The sequence below is a fragment of the Chenopodium album genome, chromosome 3, assembly GCF_948465745.1.
Source record: "Chenopodium album chromosome 3, dcCheAlbu1.1, whole genome shotgun sequence".
In the NCBI taxonomy this organism is placed as follows: Eukaryota; Viridiplantae; Streptophyta; class Magnoliopsida; order Caryophyllales; family Amaranthaceae; genus Chenopodium; species Chenopodium album.
Genome location: NC_137836.1, coordinates 77,522,602 through 77,544,467, shown reverse-complemented (window position 1 = coordinate 77,544,467; position 21,866 = coordinate 77,522,602). Strand labels below are relative to the sequence as shown.

The 21,866-nt window shown below is 34.4% G+C and overlaps 1 protein-coding gene across 1 annotated transcript; it reads left to right on the top strand.

Annotated features, from left to right (window-relative positions):
- The first annotated feature begins 239 nt into the window (after positions 1-239).
- LOC145617636 (uncharacterized) lies at positions 240-21,001 on the top strand. The gene is made up of 5 exons (XM_081672362.1): positions 240-1,105; positions 3,632-4,095; positions 13,576-14,194; positions 14,276-14,739; positions 19,939-21,001. Exons 1-5 carry the CDS (start codon positions 397-399, stop codon positions 20,557-20,559), a joined length of 2,877 nt encoding a protein of 958 aa, XP_081528488.1. The 5' UTR covers positions 240-396; the 3' UTR covers positions 20,560-21,001.
- The last annotated feature ends 865 nt before the right edge of the window (positions 21,002-21,866 follow it).

The following is a 21,866-nucleotide window of genomic DNA, read 5'->3' as shown; positions in this document are numbered from 1 at the left end:
TAAATATTTTATAAGAAAAGAAAATTAGGAGCTGAATTGAACTGAACTGAACTGAATTTCAACGTATGAGAACAGACCCTTACTCATCACAATACCCTGAAAAAAAAATAATAAATAAATAAATAAAAAATCTAAAAATCTACCTCATCACGCAAGGAATATGAGCAAGCTAAGAAATCGAACTAGTATGTAGTAAAGTAAATCATATAGTACGAAGTATATAATAAGGAGAACCCAATTAAGAATGCCAGTCAACCAAAATTCAAAACTCACGTTCTATTAAAAAAATAAATAAAAAAAATCCCCCGATTATTGCAATTGATTTAGTTTATTTTTATTTTTATTTTTTTTCCAAAAAGAGAGAGAGAGAAGGGAAATTTGCAAGACATAGAGGGAATGGATGAAAAGCTTGTTAATGCCGTCAAAAATGGCGACCTGGTAAGCTTTGTCCAGGAAGAACGAAAAAATGAAATAGAAAGTGGCATAATTGAAGAGTATTTTCTGAGTCAAACCTTAGTTGATAAAGAAAATATCCTTCACTTAGCAATCCTATTTGGGCAAAATGAATTCATAGAAAAAGTTTTAAAGGGCGGGGAGTTATTGCCAAGAGCTGTAACTGATCAGCTGATTAAGCAGCAGGACAAGGATGGGAACACCCCTCTTCATGTTGCGGCATTGGTGGGCAACGTCAACATTTTCAAGTTGGTCCTTGATTATGATCATAACCAGGCAGAGTTCAAGAATGGAGACGGCAACACGCCGTTACATGTTGCAGTTTACCATGTCAGGGTTGAGATTGTTAAATTGTTGCTAGAGCATCTTCTTGAACTGGCTCGTGTAACCAACAATGACGGAAACACCCCTCTTCATGTTGCCGCAGAGGAGGGCAACACCGAGTGTTTCAAGCTGCTCCTTGAATATGATCTTAAGCAGGCAGAGGTTACAAATAAAGATGGCAACACGCCGTTACATGTTGCATTTCTCAAATCCAGTAATGACATTGCAACATTATTGCTGGACCGATGTTCTCACGTGGTTCGTGCAACCAACAATATGAAGGAGACGCCTCTTCATCTTGCAGTCGAACAATACCGACAAATCATTAGTAAGTACTCTTAGTGATCAAGAGTAAATTTATTTATATGCTTTTACATCTGCGTTACTAGTTAGTAGTTACAAAGTATTTGATGTCCCAACTAGTGGTCAGTGGCAGTATTTGATATAGTGACGTAGTTAGAAGAATTAAAAATTGTAAAAACAAAAGTAGTTGAAAGAGTGGAGGAGAGAGAATATGAAATTAATTAAATATGATTTATGTTGAGTCCATTAGTTGAGAGAAATGAATTAAATATTGTAAAAGTTTTCTAAATAAAGAAATAAAACAAGCATTTTAAAACCATCGATAATGGAAATTGGAGCAAATATTTTAAAAATGAGGGAGTTCAAAGTATTTGACTCCCAACTTGTGGCAGATCTTGGTTGAAATGTATTCGATCAATATCTAAATCTCTAACCTGATCTCTTTATAAAATAGGGTTATGGTTATCTAAATCTTTTTAATTAATGATTAAGTTTCATGTGAACGCATTATGCTTGCATTTAAAAATATGTCACATGTGCAACCTGATGCAAGTAATTTGGCTAATATGAGACTGAGGGAATTCTATCGAATCTCAATCTAGATTTTTGTAAGTATTTGTCCAATTTAAACGGCACATTTGCTAATGTAATACTGAACACTACTAGAATTAAGGCTGTTTCCGACGGAAAAAATCCCTCGAAAACATCCTGATTTCCGTCGGTAATGGTGTTTCCGACGGAATTCCGTCGAAAAGTGGCGTCGTAAAAATGTTCGTAGGAAAATCGACCTTTTCCGACGAAAATTCCGTCGAAAACACTGTTCCGACGGAAATTCCGATGAAAATTTCCGTCGTCAGAGGTTTTTCAGTCCAAGAAAATTCCGTCGGAAATTTCCGACGGAATTGCGTTCTGTCGGAAATTTCCGACGAAAATTCCGTCGGAAAACCCTTTAAAAAAATTAAAAAAAAAAGATGCACCACCCCATACCACCACCAGCCCGCACCGCAATACCACCACCTCCACCGCAACAAATAAAACTAAAAAAACTCCTCAAATATTCCCCACAACCACCACCACCACCTCACGGCCTCACCTCCCCCTTAACCTCTCTACCAGCTCAAACCCCACACCACTACCACCGTTCACCACAAAAACAGAAATCTAAAATAAAATTAACCCAATAAAAAAAAAAAAACAACAACCACAACATATAGATCTAAATTTAACCACCAAAACAACAACAATAATTAACCCAAAACAATGTCGAAACAAGTAGATCGAACCACAAAAATCAAAAGGATTCAAATAAATATACAATTATCCTCAAAAATTCATACACTAATATTACAATTACTTGAAAAATTAACCATAATCAGAAATTTATTAAAAAATACAATTAGATCTACAATCTAAACTAAACTAAAACAATATCTACAATACTTGAGCGGTTGACGATTCTCGCGACGGTGGTTGTGCAATTGGTTTTGTTGCGTGTTGCCGGTGTTATTGTGGTCGCCGTTGTAATGGTGTCCGTTGTTGTTGGTAGTTGGTGATGGCGGTGGTGTTAGGAGAGAAGGGGAAAGAAGAATGCGGAACTGCGGACAGAGAAGAGGCAAGAAGGAGAAGAAAAAAGAAGAGGAAAGAAGAAGAAGGAGATAGAAAGAGGCAGATCAGAGGAAAGAAGGAGAGGAGAGAGAAAGAGAAGAGAGGAGAGAAGGAAGGAGAAGAGAAGGGCGGACAGGAGAGAGAAAGAGAGGAAAGAGAAGAGAGGGAAAAAAAGAAAAGGGGCGGAAGAGCTGTAGGGTTAGGGTTTGAAATTTTATTTTTATTTAAAGTTATATATTCCGTCGGAAATTCCGTAGGAACTTTCCGACGGAATTTTTTCCATCGGAAATTACTCTTTTCGACGGAATATTCCGTTGGAAAGTACTAATTTTTCGACGGAATTAAATTCCGTCGTAAATTTAGGATGGATTTGCGACGGATTCTTTAGTTTCGTCGGAAACATACGACGGATCAAAAATCCGTCGGAAATTTCGAATTTTCCGACGGAATTACGTGCCCGTCGGAACTAGTCCGTCGGAGATAGGTTGTTTTCTTGTAGTGGAATTTTGATTAGTAATATCTTTATATAATATTTGTAAAAAAAATATATACGATATTCAAAATTGGGACAATTTTAACAAGTACTTATTTCATTATGTTTGATCTTAGGAAAGCATAAATACTACTTCTCTTTTTTTTTAATGCATCAGTTTGATTGGCACATTTGTCAAGACGTGACTTTGATCATTAATATCTTTAATTGTCTATTAGTTAAAATTGTAATAATATTATATTATAAAAGTAGACTTTGTGACGAATCTAATGATATATTATATAATAACATTTATTTAGTAGATCTAGATCGAAGGATATATGTATATGTATACCAGCAAGGCTTATTTGATGTTTGATTTCCTAATATATAAATATATGTAGGTGATGTTCTTGAAATTAACGACGCTTACAAAGTCCCTAATCTAATTTTATAATTTGTTGAAATAAATAGATTTACCAATCAAGGAGAGAGAAGCAGTCGGCTCAACGTATCTTGGCATGATAAAATTAATGATAGAGAAGGAGAATTCTGTGGCATGTTGGCAAGAGGCAACAGGAGCGACTCCTCTACATAGGGCAGCATCAATCACCTCGACCTACACTCTGCAGATCATTAGACTCATACTTGATAAATGTCCGCAATCAGTGGTGGAAGTGCTTGATAATTCAAGCAAGACCATCTTGCACGTTTTGAAAGCGATTCCGAGCTACAAAGAAGCCAAAGCCTTGCTTGATATTCCAGAATTATTTGGGCTCATAAATCATCAAGACAACGACGGAAACACGCCATTACATTGGGCTGCAATGAATTTGAACCATAACATGGTGCGAGCTCTATTGAATTCCTCCGCCAAACGAAGTATTATAAACCATGATGGAATCGCCGCTGAAGATTTGATTCAAGAGCAATTTGAGGTAGGAATTGTTGCCTTTGTTTTTAATGTTATTGCTTAATTTACATGCTTTTGTTGTTTCATCATTTATGGAAGCCCTTGTGGCCAAAGTAGCATATCTACACATCATCAGTGACATCACTTTCCCTAAAGGAAACCAGAGATTATACCGTATTGAAAATAATACGGCGATAAAGCCGTAACTCCCGAAACGTAACTAGTTTGGACCTTGATGATTGGGCTAATTAGTAATAACCCATATAATAGTATTCTTTTAAACTCGATCTATAAACGTGAACATAAATTAGATTTGACATTTAAAAATTTCTTTTAGCAAGACTTGAACTCGAAACAAACAAGTATTATGATATAAGTCTTATAACCTTAGCTATTCATGTATTGTGTGAATTAACCAACAAAATTATAATTGACTTGGATAACATGATTAATCCTTTATTGTACAATTTGTTACATGTCATAGGATAATTTAATAACTTTAATTTTGACGTTTAAACAAATATATTGTTTTTCGGTCTGATGAAAAATAATATTTTTGTTAAATAGTCAATAGTTCTTATACAAATTCTTTTTCAATAAATTAAATTTTCAAGATGAATATCAATACATTAAGAAAAAACAACTGAACGTTATCACAAGCTAGCAACTCGGGGCATCGCCCGAGGCACACACTAGTTTAAAAGTAAATCTTTCTAAATTGTTCATCCCCTCTAAACTTACAATACTACTCAGTAATGCATAGAATTTTAATCACAAACTTAAATAAAAAAAAACCACAAAATGGACAAAAATGACCCTCTAAAATATCAAATTAGAGCTGTCAAAAGCTGACCCGACCCAAAAATTTTACCCAAACTCGATCATGACCTGACTTGTTTGAACCTGAGAAATAGGTGACCCGAACTCGAACATGGCGCGACCTGAGATGACCTAACCTGAACATAAACATGTCAATTGTTGACTTGAATCGAACTCCCCGAGATTAATCCAAATTCGTTTTAACCCGTTGAAACCCGAAATCAACCTGACCAGATACTAACCCTGTTTTGGGTGTTTTTGTCCCTCGTGAGAGTTACGGCTTAGAGACTGGTTGCGCGCGGCCTGTACCTGCAAAACCACGGAGACTCCGGTTGTTGGAGCTCCGCCTCCAACGATCAAGTTAGTACTTGAATATAAACCAGAGAAAGTGCGGAAAAAGAGGTGAGATCTTCTTGGATTTCGAGATCGGGTGATTCTCTGATGAAAGAGAGTGTAGGGTATGCTAGAATAATTGTAGGTGTCTAAAAAATGGGGGAAATCTCCCTATTTATAGGGTCATGAGAAAACGTGCCCCTGATTAGGTCACTCTGACCTCACTATTAAAATTTCGTCCATTTCCAACAGAAAAACTCTGTCGCAAACACCCTTAATTCCGTCAGAAAACTTGTTTCCGATAGAATTCCGTCGGAAGTTGTAACACCCTAGAAATTCCTTTCCTTTAAATGCACACTTTACTCCTTTTAAAATAAGTTTTAGGAATATCTAAGACATTACCGCCACCGTGAAAACGGTTAAGGCAAATATCAAAGATACACAGCGGAAGACTTGAAAACCAAAACCATTTATATAACACAATTTAAAAACTATCCCAACGAAAATAAAGTTGAAAATCAACAAAACCAAAGCCAATTAAAATCCACTACAACTTGGAACCATTTAAGGCCCTTATTCAAAACCGAAACAACCCAACTTTTAGTGTTAGTCCACAAAGTAATATAATAAACCATTCAGTGCATAAAACAAAACATATCCTAATAGAAGCTAGCATGATTCCCTCTTCACTCATGCCCCGTGATGAACACGCTTCAATACCTGAAAGAGTATCTCTACTTGCCCCCACTACTCTCCATTAAAATAGATCATCGTAGGGCCAAGACAAAGACATGGCTAGACACAAACAACACACACAATCAGCAAAGCTGAGTACATAAGCGTAACTAAACACACTAGCATGCATTCTCCTATCATCACACATACTTACCTCATTGTACCTGTTTACAAGCACACCCAACAACAAACAAGACACAATGACTAGACAATAATTAATTCATTTTGCCTTGATTACGCATCGAACGGGTTTCCAACTCTACCTCCCCCAAATAAAATTTGAGGTTAACTGGCACGGGAGCTAACCGTGCCAGCGACAAACCACACAAAGGTGGCGGAATTCCTGCGCATAATAAATAATAAAAAGGAATATATAGCGTCCTTTACTCCATTGGAAGTTATGGTTAAATATAAAACCCCATAACCCCCCCCCCATTGTTCATACTCAAGGTATATACGTTCCAAGAGTTTTGGTGTGTAATCTCTTTCACTTTACGTTATTTACATATTATTAGACTTGGTGATCACTACGTGAAAAAATGACTTAGGCACCGGTTCAAACCCGGCCTAAGGCACCGGTTTGAACCGGTGCCAAAGTGAGGGGTGCCAAAAAGGGGTTTAAAAAGGCACCGGTTCAAACCGGTGCCAAAACTTGAAATTGGCACCGGTTAACCGGTGCCAAAAGGTACCAAAAAAAAATTAATTCACCACTTTTGGCACCGGTTAACCGGTGCCAAAAGTGCAAAAAAAATTATTTTTTTTTAACTTAATAATTAAATAAACTATAATTAAATGAGAATACACAATATAAATAGAACATCACAATAAATATAATCAAATCTGTTCAATATATACATAATCAAAAAAAAATTCCAGTATAGATTAATAAAAAAATTACAACATATAAATCACAATAAAAAAATTACAACATAAATAAAAAAAATTACAATATAAATCAAAATAAAAATTTACAACTTCACAATAAAAAAAATACAACATCTAAATCAATATACTTGCATCTTGATTCTTCAATTTAAGATCTAAATTCATGTACCTGCACCAATTAAAACAACCAAAATAAATGATTAAAATGATTTAATTAAGCTGCGAAAAAAATACCAAAAAAAAATTCCAAAAAAAATTCCAGAAAACAGAAAAATAAAAAATAACATTCGAATAAACCCAGAAAAAAAATTAGAAATCGAAAAAAAAAACCAGAACAGTTAAAAATGAATTAAACCCACAAAATAAATAAAATTAAATTCGATTTTAAAAAACTAAATAAAATTAAATTCGATTAAAAAAAACCCAAAAAATAAATATAACAACATTCGAATGAACCCAAAAAAAAAATAGAAATCGAAAAAAAATAAATCGAACAAAAACCCAGAAAACAAAAAAAATTGTAATCGAAAAAAAAAAATCAAAATCTGAAAAAAAAAATCAAAATCGAAATTGATTAAAAATTTGATTAAAACAAACTTGAAAACAAAAATAAAATAAACCCAGAGATTGAAAAAAAAAATGAAAATCGAAAAAACCTAAAAATCACGAAAATAAAACCCCAAAACCGCATACAACCTGAAAAACAAAATCGAAATTGAAATTGAAATCGAAAAACAAAATCAAAATCGAAAACAACACAATCAAAATTGAAATCGAAAAACAAAATCACGAAATAGAAAAAAAAAACAAAATCGAAAAAAGAAACCCAGAAATCGAAATTACTTGAAAATAAAAACAAAAACCTAAAAATCACGAAAATAAAACCCCAAAACCGCATGCAACTTGAAAAACAAAATCAAAATCGAAATTGAAATTGAAATCGAAAAACATCAAAATCGAAAACAACACAATCAAAATTGAAATCGGAAAACAAAACCCAGAAATAGATTGAAATGGGAAAAAAAAAACCAAGATATCGATTAAAATGCGCGGTTTTTGGTCTTCGATTTGTTGTTGTCTTTGATTTCTTTTTCGTCTTCGAGTGATAGAAAAAGGAGGAGGAGTTTCAGAAATAGATCGATGGTGAATAGGAGTTTCCGAAAGAGGAGGAGAGGAGGAGAGGAGAGAGAAAGAGGCGGAGGAGAGAAGAGGAGAGGAGAGGAGAGAGAATAGGCTCACTTAGGGTTTGGGGGTATTTAAATGGGCGGTTTTTTTTTAATAATTAAAAACCGGTTCGGTTAGTGAACCGGTGCCCTTTTATTTTTGGCACCGGTTTGATCTGAACCGGTGCCATTTCTCTTTGTTTAAAAACCTGCTCATTTTTAGACCGGTTTTTGGCACCGGTTTGGCCTGAACCGGTGCCATTAGGGGGTTGCCTATTTGTATTTTTCTACTAGTGGATGACTCTCAAAGCATAATAAATCAATCAAAAATAATTTTTCAATCAAACAAACATACCAATTTATTTCTTGAATAATTAGTGACCACATATGATTTAATGTTGAACCCTTTTTAATTCCACCTCAGTGTCAAAGACACCTTAAACGCATAATGCGCCACAAATCCTATCCCTCGGTGTTAAACACACCTTAAGTGCACAAAGACACCGACATACAATTTATTCCTCGTGTACATAGACACTTATCTAGCTCCTTCCTCATGCTTAAAGCATCAATAAAAATTGTATGAACCATAATTAAATTCCTTTTCAATATTCCAAACATAATTAAACCATTAGTTTAATTAAACAAGCTCTCTATCATACCATAAATAATTATGTAGTCCATATAATCATGCCAAAATATAATTTTCCAATCCATAAACCATCACAAATAATTCATGCTTCACAATTCAATCACCAACACCAATAATTCACAATTTAATACATAAACCTTAGCATGATACTACTTGTAATTGATTGAAATTAAACCTAGCATAATTCTACATCATCAAAGTATGCTAAGTACGTGAACGTACCTTGAATACGATCTTAAAATCGTCACAACTAATAAAAATTGCTCACTTCGAAGTCTCCTACACATTAAAATTATAATAGAGCATTAAAACCCACTCTAAACAAATTTCTAGCAATATATACTATCATAAAATCCCTCTTAGAATAATTAGAATAAGCTGAAATTATATTTAAAACACTCTATTTAAGTCCCACTTGATGGGTAATTTAAATTTCCTTCAAAAACATAATATTTGGGGTTATACATAAAATTCCAGCACTTTATTTCTAATTAAAACTTGCTGTAATTTGGTTTCAAAGCACTTAAATTGAAGATCTAAACATTCATACATCATATACATTTATAATTTCATAAATCAAGAACCTAGGGTTTCAAAAATTGGGGCTTTTTAAATTAAACCAAAGCTGAAAATTAATTAACATGATTACAACATTCAAACATCAAAATTAAATCCCAAAATTCATAATTTATAATTAGATCTAAGCATAGATTAAATTAGAATAAGAAAAATTAAATTTTTTTTTTCGAGAAAACCCACAGCAGCAGCAGCCACCACGGCACGGCTGGGCTGCTGCCACCTGTCGCCGCGACTGCTGGCCATGTGCTGGTGGTGCGCGGTGGTGTGTGGTGGTGGTCCGGCCATGTGTATGGTGGTGGTGGTGGCCGGCCGTGAATAGGGGAAGGGGAAGAGGAAGAAAAAAAAGAAAGAAAAGTAAAGAGAAAAGGGGAGAAACTTACCTTGGGTTTTCTCCACTCTGGGCAAAGTTTGATTTGCCTCATAAGTGGGATATTTATACCCCTTCTCTACCAACCCTTTACCCTAAACTTTCCTCTTTTAATTTTTCCTAATTCCTTTCCTAAAAAAAACTTGTTAAAATTAAAATTTCTTTAAAATAAAATCCCCAACTTGTAAATAAAATAATTAAATAAACTTTCCTTTTAATTAAAATACTTTAATTAAAATAATTTCAACTATTTAAATACTTTATAAAATACATACTTTAAATAAAATACGTATAAAAATACGGGGTATTACAGAAGTCGTCGTCGGAAAAGTGTTTGTAGGAAAAATGACCTTTTTCGACGAAAATTTCGTTGGAAATACTTTTCCGACGAAATTTCCGACGGAATTTTCCGTTGTTAGTGAGTATCCGGCACCGGCATAATCCGTCGGAAATTTCTGACGGAATTTAAAATTCGTCATAAATTGCTGACGGAAATTCCGTCGGAAAATAATTTCAGGAAATTAAAAAAAAATAAGTCGTGCCACCACCGGCACGACGTATCACCACCTCCAACCACCCAAAACGCCCCTCTCAACCACACCACAGCCTACCCGCCTTAACCGAAACACCACACCAAAACCCCAACCCACAGCCACCCATGATCGAACCCCACCAAACCCACACCCACCCCTGACCGAACCCCACCAAACCCTCACCACCCAACCCAAAACCCAACCACCCCACCAAACCCACACCACCCAATCCAAAACCCAGCCACCCCTGATTGAACCCCACCAAACCCACACCACCCAACCCAAAACCCAGCCACCCCTAACCGAACCCAACCAAACCCACACGCACCACCCACCCCTAACAGAACCCCACCAAAACCCACACCACCCTGACCGAATACACTAACTAAGCCACAACCACCACCAAAAATCACCATAATACGACCCAGACCATAGCCACCACCGAAAATCACCCAAATTTAGATCCACCACCATTGAAAATCACCCAAAAATTAAATATAAAAAAATCAAAATTAAAAATTAGAACGTACCTTAAGATAAAAAAACCTTCAAAATTAACCACGAACTTGGTTTAACAAGGCCAAATTCGACCACGAAAACCCTAGATCTAGGATTTTCATGGTCGAGTTTGACCTTAAAAACCATTATTTTGACTAACATCACCATAAACGACATAAAAAGAGGAGAGCTTGTCTGAGAAGAGAGTAAGGAGGAGGAGGAAAGCAGAGACAAAGTGTGAGAAGAGAAGGAGGAGGAGGAAGAGAGAGAAAGCGTGAGGACAGAGAAAGGGAGGAGAAGATCAGAAGAGGAAGAGATGAGAGGAGAGAGGCGGATTGTGAATGAGGAGGGTAGGGGCGCCGTTTTATTATTAGGGTTTTGGGGTTTTTTCTTTTTCTTTTTTTTTAATTAAATTCCCTCGGAAACGGGTTAAAATCCGTCACAAACCTCCGACGGAATTAAATTTCGTCGTTAATTTACGACGGATTTTTAATTCGTCGGAAATGGTATTAAAAATCCGTCGTAAATTTACGATGGAATTTAATTCCGTCGGAAATTTCGTACTTTCCGACGGATTTTCTTGTTTGTCGGAACGGTTCCGTCGGAAATGACCTGCTTTCTTGTAGTGCCTAATTATACTGGGTTGCGCCGAATTACGGCTTTCTCGGGATTTGGGCCCTTGATGAAGGCCGCCTTTTTCTCCCAAGTTCTAGGAAGGATACGTGTCGAATAGAGATTGGTCCAATTTGGACCAACCAGGGTATGACACGTGTCAAGATATGATTGGTCCACGTGGCATGGATAAAATTATTCAAAATAAACCTGACCTGAATTCAACCTGACCTAGATTCAACTCGACTTGTTACTAATCCAACTCGAATTCAACTCAATTTGTTTTTAACCCGACCCTAACCTAATGTAACCCGACTTGAAAACTAATACAATTAACTTAAATTGACCCGAACCGAGCTAGCTCGACCCAAATACTCAAATTGACAAATCTACCTTTAACATTGCTTACACATTGATTCCTTAAATCAACTTTAATTTCCTACACCACACACATATTTTTACTCTTATACTCTTATCTAATATAGCTAATAATCTATTTTAGCACATTAAAGGTTTCCTTTAATGAAGCTAGTTAATTGAGAACAATTGTAATCCGATCCAAATCATAAAGCATAATAAAGAATGGGATATTAAATTGGCACAACCAGATTAATGTCGTCCTCACTTTATTTATTTATTTTTTTTACAAGGAAAAAAAAATCATTAATGAAAGTTAGTCAAACGACACTTACAAACAATTCCTAGGAAATATAAAAATTCCAACACAAGTACAAATCACCTTAAAACTAATTACATCGCAGATTTGATCAACAATCGCCTTAATAAAAAACTTCATCTAAAGCATTACAATATGTGAGTTAGCACTAATTCGGCTTGAGATCCATGTATGAGTAGTTTTTTGGGTGAAAAAACTCATATGGTCTTCTAGATACTTTCGGAGACTTGAAACCCTAAATCTTCAATCTTTAAGCAGACGAATAAACAAAGAAATTAAGCCTAATAAAATAAACATCATCATAAAGATGGGAACCATTTATTAAAAGTGAGTAAAAAAATTTTGGGGCTTACCACCGGTAAAAACACCGTGAAGCCCCTACAAAAATTTACAATTGAGATTAGAAGAAAAGAAATAAAGGAGAAAGAAAGAAAAAGAGAAGGGAAAAGGAAAGGAAAGGAAAACCTTCAAAAAAGTAGAAAAATTGTAGCAATGGAGGCTAGAAAATACCTTCTAAGGAGAAAACCGGCCTAGATGAAACAATGTCCCCACTTTATATTTGATTTTTCAATTTTGTCATATTATTTCAACTATGTACCAGACTATCTAAATTTATATTTGAAATTATTTATCCTAAAATAAGTGAAGAAATTGTAGTTTAAACTTATTAGCTCGAATATGAACTTATCTTAAATTATTTCTCTAACAATAACAATTAATAATGATTAAACGTGAACGTTAATACATGAATTGTTAACAAATCAACCCAAAAAATGTACCCGAACTGAAATCAACACGAGACCTAAATTAAACCAACATTTGGGACCCGAACCCAAAAATGACCAGACCTAGAAATGACCCGACCTGATTATAACCCGAAAATTATTGACTTGAACATAACAAGACTCGAACCCAAGAATGACCCTTACTCTTTTTAACTAATTAAAATCTGAATTAAACACGACCTGTTATTCACCTGAATGTAATCCCGTATGTTATTGACCCAACCTAAACTCGATAAGATGTATGAATCAATTCAAGCATGACCAGAACCCAACCCGCATAGGTTACGACATTAACCTGAATTGACCCGACCCAAGTTGACCTGACCCACACTAACCCGGCTCACACCCAACTCGTTTATGAGTGGTAATATCAAAAAGTGAGTCATTTATGAGTGGTAAAATACAAAATTTTGCAAATAAATACATCGAAGACCATTAAAATTGCAGTTAACAATTATTCAATACTGAACGAGCAGATAAACTAGATCTATATTGCACATAAGAAGACATTTTTTAAAAATGTCTATGTGTCACATGTGTCCTTTCTTATTTTATGTCAGGATCGACTAAAAATGTATGTAAAGAGGGTTGAATGAAAACCTCATTTATGGCCATTTAACTAGAAGTAAATCATGCTGTTTTATTCCACACAAATATAAATACATATTGAAATGTAAAATGGAAGCAAATTTTTATGTAAAATTTATTGTTGTCTTTGTACTTTAATTATTCACCATAAAAAATCAACAAGTCTCTAAACTCTATAATAAAAAGTAAAAAAATAAAAATACTGAAAGTAGCACTCGAAGCAAAATAAGTGTCACACACTAATTTTGTTAATGATGACGATGTGTATGTAATGCTACAGGTGATCATGGAGAAAAAACAGATGACAATGGAGGTATGTAAAGCAATCGAAAGGGTAGATACAAAATTTCTAAAAGAAAGACTGCATCAATTTGGAATGATTTTTCTATTCCCACGAGATTCCAACGGGAGGAATGTCCTTCATAAATTAATGCAAATAAATAGCGGAACTGCTACATTACATACTGATTCTCTTGAGTTCATCCAACAAGTTCTTGAAAACTTTCCAGAGTTAATTTTTCAAGTAGATCATAACGGAGACACTCCGCTTCATATCCTTATGCAAAATTCCCCTGAAACAATGATTCGTCATGCTTACGAGCCGTACAATTATAAAGTGTTATCACTGGGAGAATCACACCTTGTGGAGGAATTATTAGGGATATGTTGTTGGCATTTTAATAGAGCTCAGGAGGAGGCTAGTGTAAAAGGAGGTCGTTATGACCCGCCATGGTTGGTTCAAAACGCGGTAGGCAATACGCCCCTTCATGAAGCACTCAGAGTAAATCATGGCAAGGAAGTGGTGAAAAAACTATTAAAGCTGGATCTTACAGTTACCGCAAAATTGACAAACAATCTGAATGAAACACCTCTTCATCTCGTAGGTGGACGTCCTGAGAGTAAGTCACTAAAGTTCTGTTCTGTCCTGTGAAAACAAATGTGTCAAGTCATGTGATAACTTAATTATTCTACTTGATTAGATGCGGAAACACTGGACGAAGACGACATACAAACATTGAAGGAAGCAAATATGGATGCGGCTTGCACATTTGACAAGAATGGTCTAACACCTCTCTTAAGGGCGGCTCAGATTTATAATTTGAATACAATTTTTATATTTCTTAAGCAATCCCCTGAAGCAACATATGTGGCCGATGAGAAATATGGCAAGACACTCTTGCACCTGTTAATAAATCGTCATTCATACTCCACTATGAAACTTCGTAAAGGCGACCCAATAACATTAAAAAGATTACTTGTCTATGATGATTATGAGAGAAACACGCCATTGCATTTGGCAATTCAAGGTGGACGCTTTGACCATGCAATTAATTTTCTTAAAGATATGGATCCTGGAGAGATCAACGATCTTCTAGGAAAGAAGAATGATGCCGGTACAACTCCTTGCGATTTAATAATTTCTGCACAAGAGATTCCTGATGAAGTAAGTTCTTATTATTCTATTCTTGGTTTCACTATTCTTCATTCCCATCAAGTTTATACATTTATACTACGTATTACAGAAAGTAGAAAACTGTTTTTTTATGATTAAAATGTAAGGATTATTTTTTTTGACCCACAAATCAATTTATTCTATAACAATGCTTGTTTAGAAATTAATATAAAGCTATGCTAGAAATTACAAATATAAACATCATAAATTTTCAAAATTGATGTCTTTTTTAGTGTATCACTTCCTTTCTTTGAACATTCTTCTCATTTTTTTTTTTTTTTTTTGAAAAATTTGTGAGAAAGGTCATTTAAGTAGGTTTTTTTTTGTTGTAAAGGTCCTTTTATATAAAAAGTGGTACAAAAGGTTCTTTTATCGCACCTAGGTTGTAGCAAAAGTCCTTTGACCAAATTTCAACCATTGACTTTTTTTGGCTAAAAAAGTTACGTGTGTTGCACATGATCACTTAAAATTTTGTTTTCCCCTTTTCCCCACTTTTCCCCCTTATACCTTGCTTGATTTGTCTTCAATTGCCTTAGCTTCAATTTTAATGCTAGGAACTAGAATCAGAGTTTGATGATTTTTTCTCAAAATAGAGTTCATGTTGAGGTTGATGATGAAGAAATTAGAGTTTAATACAGGAAAAAGAGGGAAAATGAGGAAAAATAAATTTTCGTGCAAGGCAAGTGATTTATTTTGGTTGGAAAAGAAATTCAAATGCCGGAATCCAGTCAAAAGACCCTTGCCACAACCTTAGTGCGATAAAACACCTTTTGTTTTACCTTTTTTTTTTATATATAAAAGGACCTTTACAACAAAAATATCTACATAAAAAGACCTTTCTCACAAAAAAAAAATTTACTCACATAATCCTCACTAATGCTTAGTACAGTTCATACATACAAAAGTATCATGTGCATGAAACATTCATTCCAAACAAAAAAAAAAAAAAAAAAAAAAAAAAAAAAAAAAAAAAAAAAACGAAAAGAACATATTACAAAATTGTATAGTTCATATCGCTAGAGTAAATATAGCTAGAGTAATTCAGTAAATAAACAATCCCCTGAAGCAACATATATGGCCGATGAGAAATATGGCAAGACACTCTTGCACCTGTTAATAAATAGTCCTTCATACTTCACTAAGAACCTTCTTAAAGGAGACCCAAAATTAAAAAGATTACTTGCATATGGTGATATTGAGGGAAACACGCCATTGCATTTGGCAATCCAAGGTAGAAGCTTTGAGCATGCAATTAATTTTCTTAAAGGTATGGATCCTAAAGAGATGATCTGTCTTCTAGAAAAGAAGAATGATGCCGGTACAACTCCTTGCGATTTAATAATTTCTGCATCTGAGATTCCAATTGCTGTAAGTTTTTATTATTGCATTCTCTACTCCAACCGTATATTAAATAAATTTTTACATTATTCACTACAAAATACTCCCTCCGTCCCCAAAACTTCAACCCTTTTGGCTTAATTTTAATGCCAAATGATAGACCCATTTGCATTAAAATATCCACCAATTTACAGTAATATTTGTGCAAAATTAGCTTCTCCATATAAAATTTTGCTTTTTAATGTATTTTTAATACTTTATCTCTTTCCAACATGTTTTTATTTAAGTTTCTTAATAACCGCAAAATCAACCCAGGAGGGAGTACAAGAACAACGTAGGAATAATTAAAGAGATTTTTTTGTCATAAACCACCTAATAATAAAGGATTTTTTTACTTTTACCACAAAAAAAATCGTGAAATTGTTTTTTACTACCAAAAATTTTAAAAGTTTAATTTTACCACCAAAAAAAAAAATTAAAAATTGTTTTTTACCACCTGCCGTCAAAAATCTAACGGAATATTTTAAATTCTTCGATTTTTGTGCCAAACACGTCATATTTATGGGTTTTGGGGGGCATTTTGGTCCTATGAGTCCAATAGGTCGGAATCCACAAAAAATGATCGGAAATGCTTCTTTTTGTGCGTTTAAAAATACCTCGGTTTGCGTAAAACACGCAAAATGAGGCATTTTTGAACTTTTTTGTCAATTCTGACTTCAAATTGAACCCGTAGGGTCAAAATGCCCCCCTAAACCTATTAACAACATGTTTTGCGCACGAAAATCAAAGAGTTTTTCTTTAAACCGTTAAATTTAACGGTTTTCTTGACGGTAGGTGGTAAAAAAAAAAATTTTAGAAATTTTTTTGGTAGTAAAATAAAACTTTTAAAATTTTTGGTAGTAAAAAACAATTTCGTGATTTTTTTTTGTGGTAAAAGTCAAAAATTCCAATAATAAAATCTAAATTTTGTGAGAAATTACCAAATAATAAAAATATGGAAAACTTCACTTTTGCTACCCATTAAACGCTTTATTTTATTTTGCTACCTCACAAAATCATATAATTTTAATTTTTCTATCACTTAACATTTTTAGTTTCAATTTTTGTTAGTGAGGGATAGCTCAAGTGGTTAGAGCTTCTCTCTCGATTCCAGGAGATCTTGGGATTGATTCTCACCCCCTGCTCTTGTGGCTCTCTAAACACCAAAAAAAATTACAATTTTTTAATTATCATATATTTTCGGGAAATTCCCTGTTTTTCATGGTGTTTGTTTCTCACATGGCATTTTCGTAAATAAACCAACAACTTTATTCAACTTTATTTAATTGTGGAGCCTACAATAATGAGAAATTTGTTGATTTATTCACAAAAATGCCATTATGAGAAACAAATTTGTTTCTCACCATGAGCAAATGGGGCATTCTCATTTTTATTTATTTTTGTGCAAATGAACCACAAAAGCAATATCAAACATATCGTAAACAAACCTTCGCTTAGCTTTAATCAATGAGGAAAGTCCTTATTTGTTGAATGGTTGTAATGTTGAATATTTTGATGAAATAATATTGTGTTGCTTAATAAAATAAAGTCAATTCTAATTTATAATATTGCAAATACTGCAAAAGAAAATATTGTGTAATGAGAAAATCGTATGAAATAGAGTACTATTTACTTAATAAGTCTCGGCCTCCCCATATTTTAATTCCCGACTTCGCCCCTGGATGGAAGTGGTGGTTTCGGTGGTGTTTTTAGGTGGGTCAATAGTGCAACTCCGGCAGATCGAGATAGTATTTTATAACAATTTACTTTTTATAAGATAGTTTCTTACATCATTTTACTTTTTATTAGGAAGTTTCTTACAACATTTTATTATTGTATAAAACATCCAACAATTAAGTGAAAGTATCCTTATGCCACCAGAAATATTACCTCTTCTGCTACAAAAAGGTTTCGTATGCCATTTTACTCCAAAGTACAGTATATAAGTATAAGTGTACATTACTGAGCTGTTGGATAATGGACTGGCTTGATTATGTAAAGGTCAGTTCAGGAGCCTTGAATTCTCCTCCACTGTAGCTATAAGTGTTACGTAGAGGTCACTCCTACGTCTCCTAGTTTGGAATCTTTGGACAGTAAATCATCATGTTCAATTGAAGGTAGAGCCATAGTATATATACCTAGTTGGTGCCTATAACAGTGGACTTATATAGTTATATGTATAAATAGTAGGAAAAATTAGATTTATAAATCCCAACGGGCGATTTATTTTTATAAGTATCAACTTTGCGTTATTTTAGAAAATCCCAACTTTTATATCCTTCTATTTTTAAAGGTTCCAAATGAGCGGTGACCTGAAGAATAGATTAACTTTTTAAGAAAAATAAAATAAAATTGCCACTTGTCACTTTGTAAGTGGTCCAAAAAAATTGTTATTTTTTTTAAAAAAACAAACTGATTAAAGAAAAGAACCCAGCAGCCCCCACCACACCCCCTCGGAAAACACCCCACTGCACCCCCCACCACATCCCTCGCCAAAAACATCCCCCACCCCCGCGCCGCCGGTGAGGCCCCACCCACTGTCGAAATCCCACCCTTTCCCTTCCCCATCCTCTCAAAAACCTCCCCAAAATTGAAACTCTCCCGTTAAACACCCCCACCCCCAATTAAACCCTTAAAACCCCACCCCCTACCTTCCCCCACCGTCGAAACTTCTAGGCGGTGGAGGAAGGGAGGGGGTGCGTATTGAAGGGTTTAATTGGGGGTGGGGGTGTTTAAAGGGAAGGGAGGTTTTCGAGGGTGGGGGAAGAGAAATGGTGGGATTCCTTCGGTGGGGGGGGGGGGCATGGCTGGCGTTTTTCCGGCGTGGGGGAGGGGGTTTTTGGGGTGGGGGACATTTTCCGGCGAGGTTTGGGTGGGGGTGGGATGATTTCCGGCTAGGGGGGCTATTGGATTAATTTTTTTTATTTGTTTTTTTTATTATTTTTATTTTTCTGATATTTTATTTTATTTTATAATTTTTTTAGGTGCTTTCCTAGAATTTAGTTTATGTTTTCTTAGCTTGAGGTCCATTATTGTGTTACTGTCAGTTCATTGTTCACTAGGAATTCTCCTTGTAATCGATTTAAAGCTCTTTAGAGGGTGAATGATTAATGAAATCTTAAGCCTTCTACCAAGTGTTGCTTTGCTTTTATGCTTGTTTGTTGTTAGACCTTTATAGATATTGTGTCTTACTTGCATAATAGCTCCCCTCCAAACCAACTTGATGCATTAAGAACTAGTGGTTCGAACCAGCTTGTGCCCACCTTGAAATATCGGCCGTCACAAGCCCCGACCACCCGCACTTAGTCGCCCTAATAGACGTGAGTGCTTCGTTGATTTAATTGCCCGCTTGTGTTTCTTTGTGATCACAAGCCCCTCTTCCGCTCAAGGCTAGCATTCTTGCCGCCAAAAGGCTAGAGTGCGCCGCACGTTTCGGGGTCCAAACTCATGGACCGTGTTTTTTAACTTGCAATAATAACTGGTTTGGTGACCTATTGGGACCTTTAAAAGTAAATGGGTATGAAATTAAAGTTGGAATTTTCAGGAATAATCCAAAGTTGGAACCTTTAAAAATAAATCGCCCAAAGTTGGGATTTATAAATCTAATTTTTCCTAAATAATATGGGTGAATTTCCTGTAAGAACCATCTTTACATGAGAATGTAAAAACCATATAAAGTACATTCATGATACATAAATATAAGATACATGTCAAAATTATACTCCGTATATAAAATGAGAATGTGATACTTTTTTTTGTTTTTCTACTTGCTTTTTCTAAAAAAATAACACAGTTAATTTCCTTTCAATGCAGTTGGATGAAATTTTGAAAAGACATCGTGAATTATTAGGTTGTCGAAGTGTGTATGGAATTGGTACTAATAATGTGGATTTATATGCGACCACAATTGGTGTAATAGCAGCACTTGTGATGACAATAACATTTACAGCAGCATTCGCAGTTCCCGGTGGAGCCGTCCAAGACAGTAAAGATGAAAAATCTAAAGGGACTCCAATTCTTGTAAATGACGTGGCATTTCAAGTTTTTATGTTCTTTGACATATTGACAATGTGCCTATCAGCAATAGTCATATTTTGTCTTCTTTGGATCCTGATTGTCGGTAATAAGCGCAAAATGGTGATGTTAATGGATTCCAGCATCTTATTGCTATTGATATCATTCTACACAGCTCTGCTGACTTTCATGACAGGAGTGTACGCGACAACCATTCATGTTAAACCCTGGATTGCTATCTACACTTTGGTAATATGCGCTTTACTTATGATATTCATGCAAAAAAATATCATTGTCAACTGTGTAGGAAAAACTGGACCACTATTTTCTTTCTATATCCGTCTTTTTACGGAGTTTATGAGAAATTTTGGTCAATATATGAGATCATCATTAACAAAAGCCCCTAAAGAAGAAGAGTAATAATGAGTTATTAAAGATAGGCATGACGTAGCTAGAGGAATGTCCGAAGAAAGGTTTGCTCTTGTGAAAGACGCTGCCTCATTAAAAGGCCTAAGTTGCATGGGAGAAGAGTTCAGATCGATGGCAACCGTACCGTAGTAGCACTATGACTAAGTTGTGGCTTTTTTAGACTGAGATTTTATTTTTATTTTTTTATCTAAATGTTTGCTTTTGTGTAATGAAATTGGTTGAAATTGATATAGTAATTATATATGTGTGGGTACTATATTAATATGGCTGATTTGTTTGAAATAATATCATCTTTATTTGTTTGTTCAAAAAGTTTACTTCACCTTTATACCACGGCAGTACGTATTGTTTAGAAAGATCATTCTCCATTATTGTTAATTAATACAAGTACTAATAGGTAAACATTATTTTTTGGAGGAAACTAATAGCTAAACATTATATTGCCCCTTTGTTGTTAGAAAAAAAAATATATATATATATATTACTGCCTTTTTGTTGTTTCAAACAAAAATAAAATAAAATTATATTGCCTCTTTGTTATGAGGCATTTTATAAAAAGGTATTCCGAAACTATTACTACTTGTTATTTATGTAACCTTGTCAATCTGTTAAAACTTAAGATTGGAGAAAATAGCTTAGATTTGTATTGATAAACACAACAATATATATATTACACAATATTGACCTAGCTTGCCTTGAAACTTCTAAAAGATATATTTACAAATATAAACATACAATAAGATATTAACCAACGACTTCTAATCTAATCAACCTTTAATTTTATTTTTTCTATAATAATTAGGGTTCTTTTTTTTTAATTTATATTTTTAAGTAATTAGCAAACATTTGGGTTCATTATGGGAAGATGGGGTAAAAGGTTGGATTATTCTGGAATAATTCAAATGTTGATTTATTTTGGAAGAATGGGACAAAGATTGGATTATTTAAAGTAATTTTTCCTTAAAAAAAAGGGATTTGGTTTCTTTAACATATAAAGTGGTGGTAATAACCTTAACCTTTTCCAATTTTTACGGACACTAATGCAATATTTCCAAGTTTGAAGCCAAGTAATAAACGTTTAGCTTAAATAATAAGTAGTACTTCCCCATGCATAACACGATTTGAAATAAGGGAAAATAAAAGGAGTTATATACAATTGAAGATACTAAAGTTTGGAAAAAGTTGCAAAGAAGGTACTAAAGTTTGAGAAGTTGCATTTAGAGTACTCTAACTTAATTATTACAGCAGGTAAAACTCCAAGTGGTAACTTGCTCCAACCGGTTTCCCCCTTTTATATT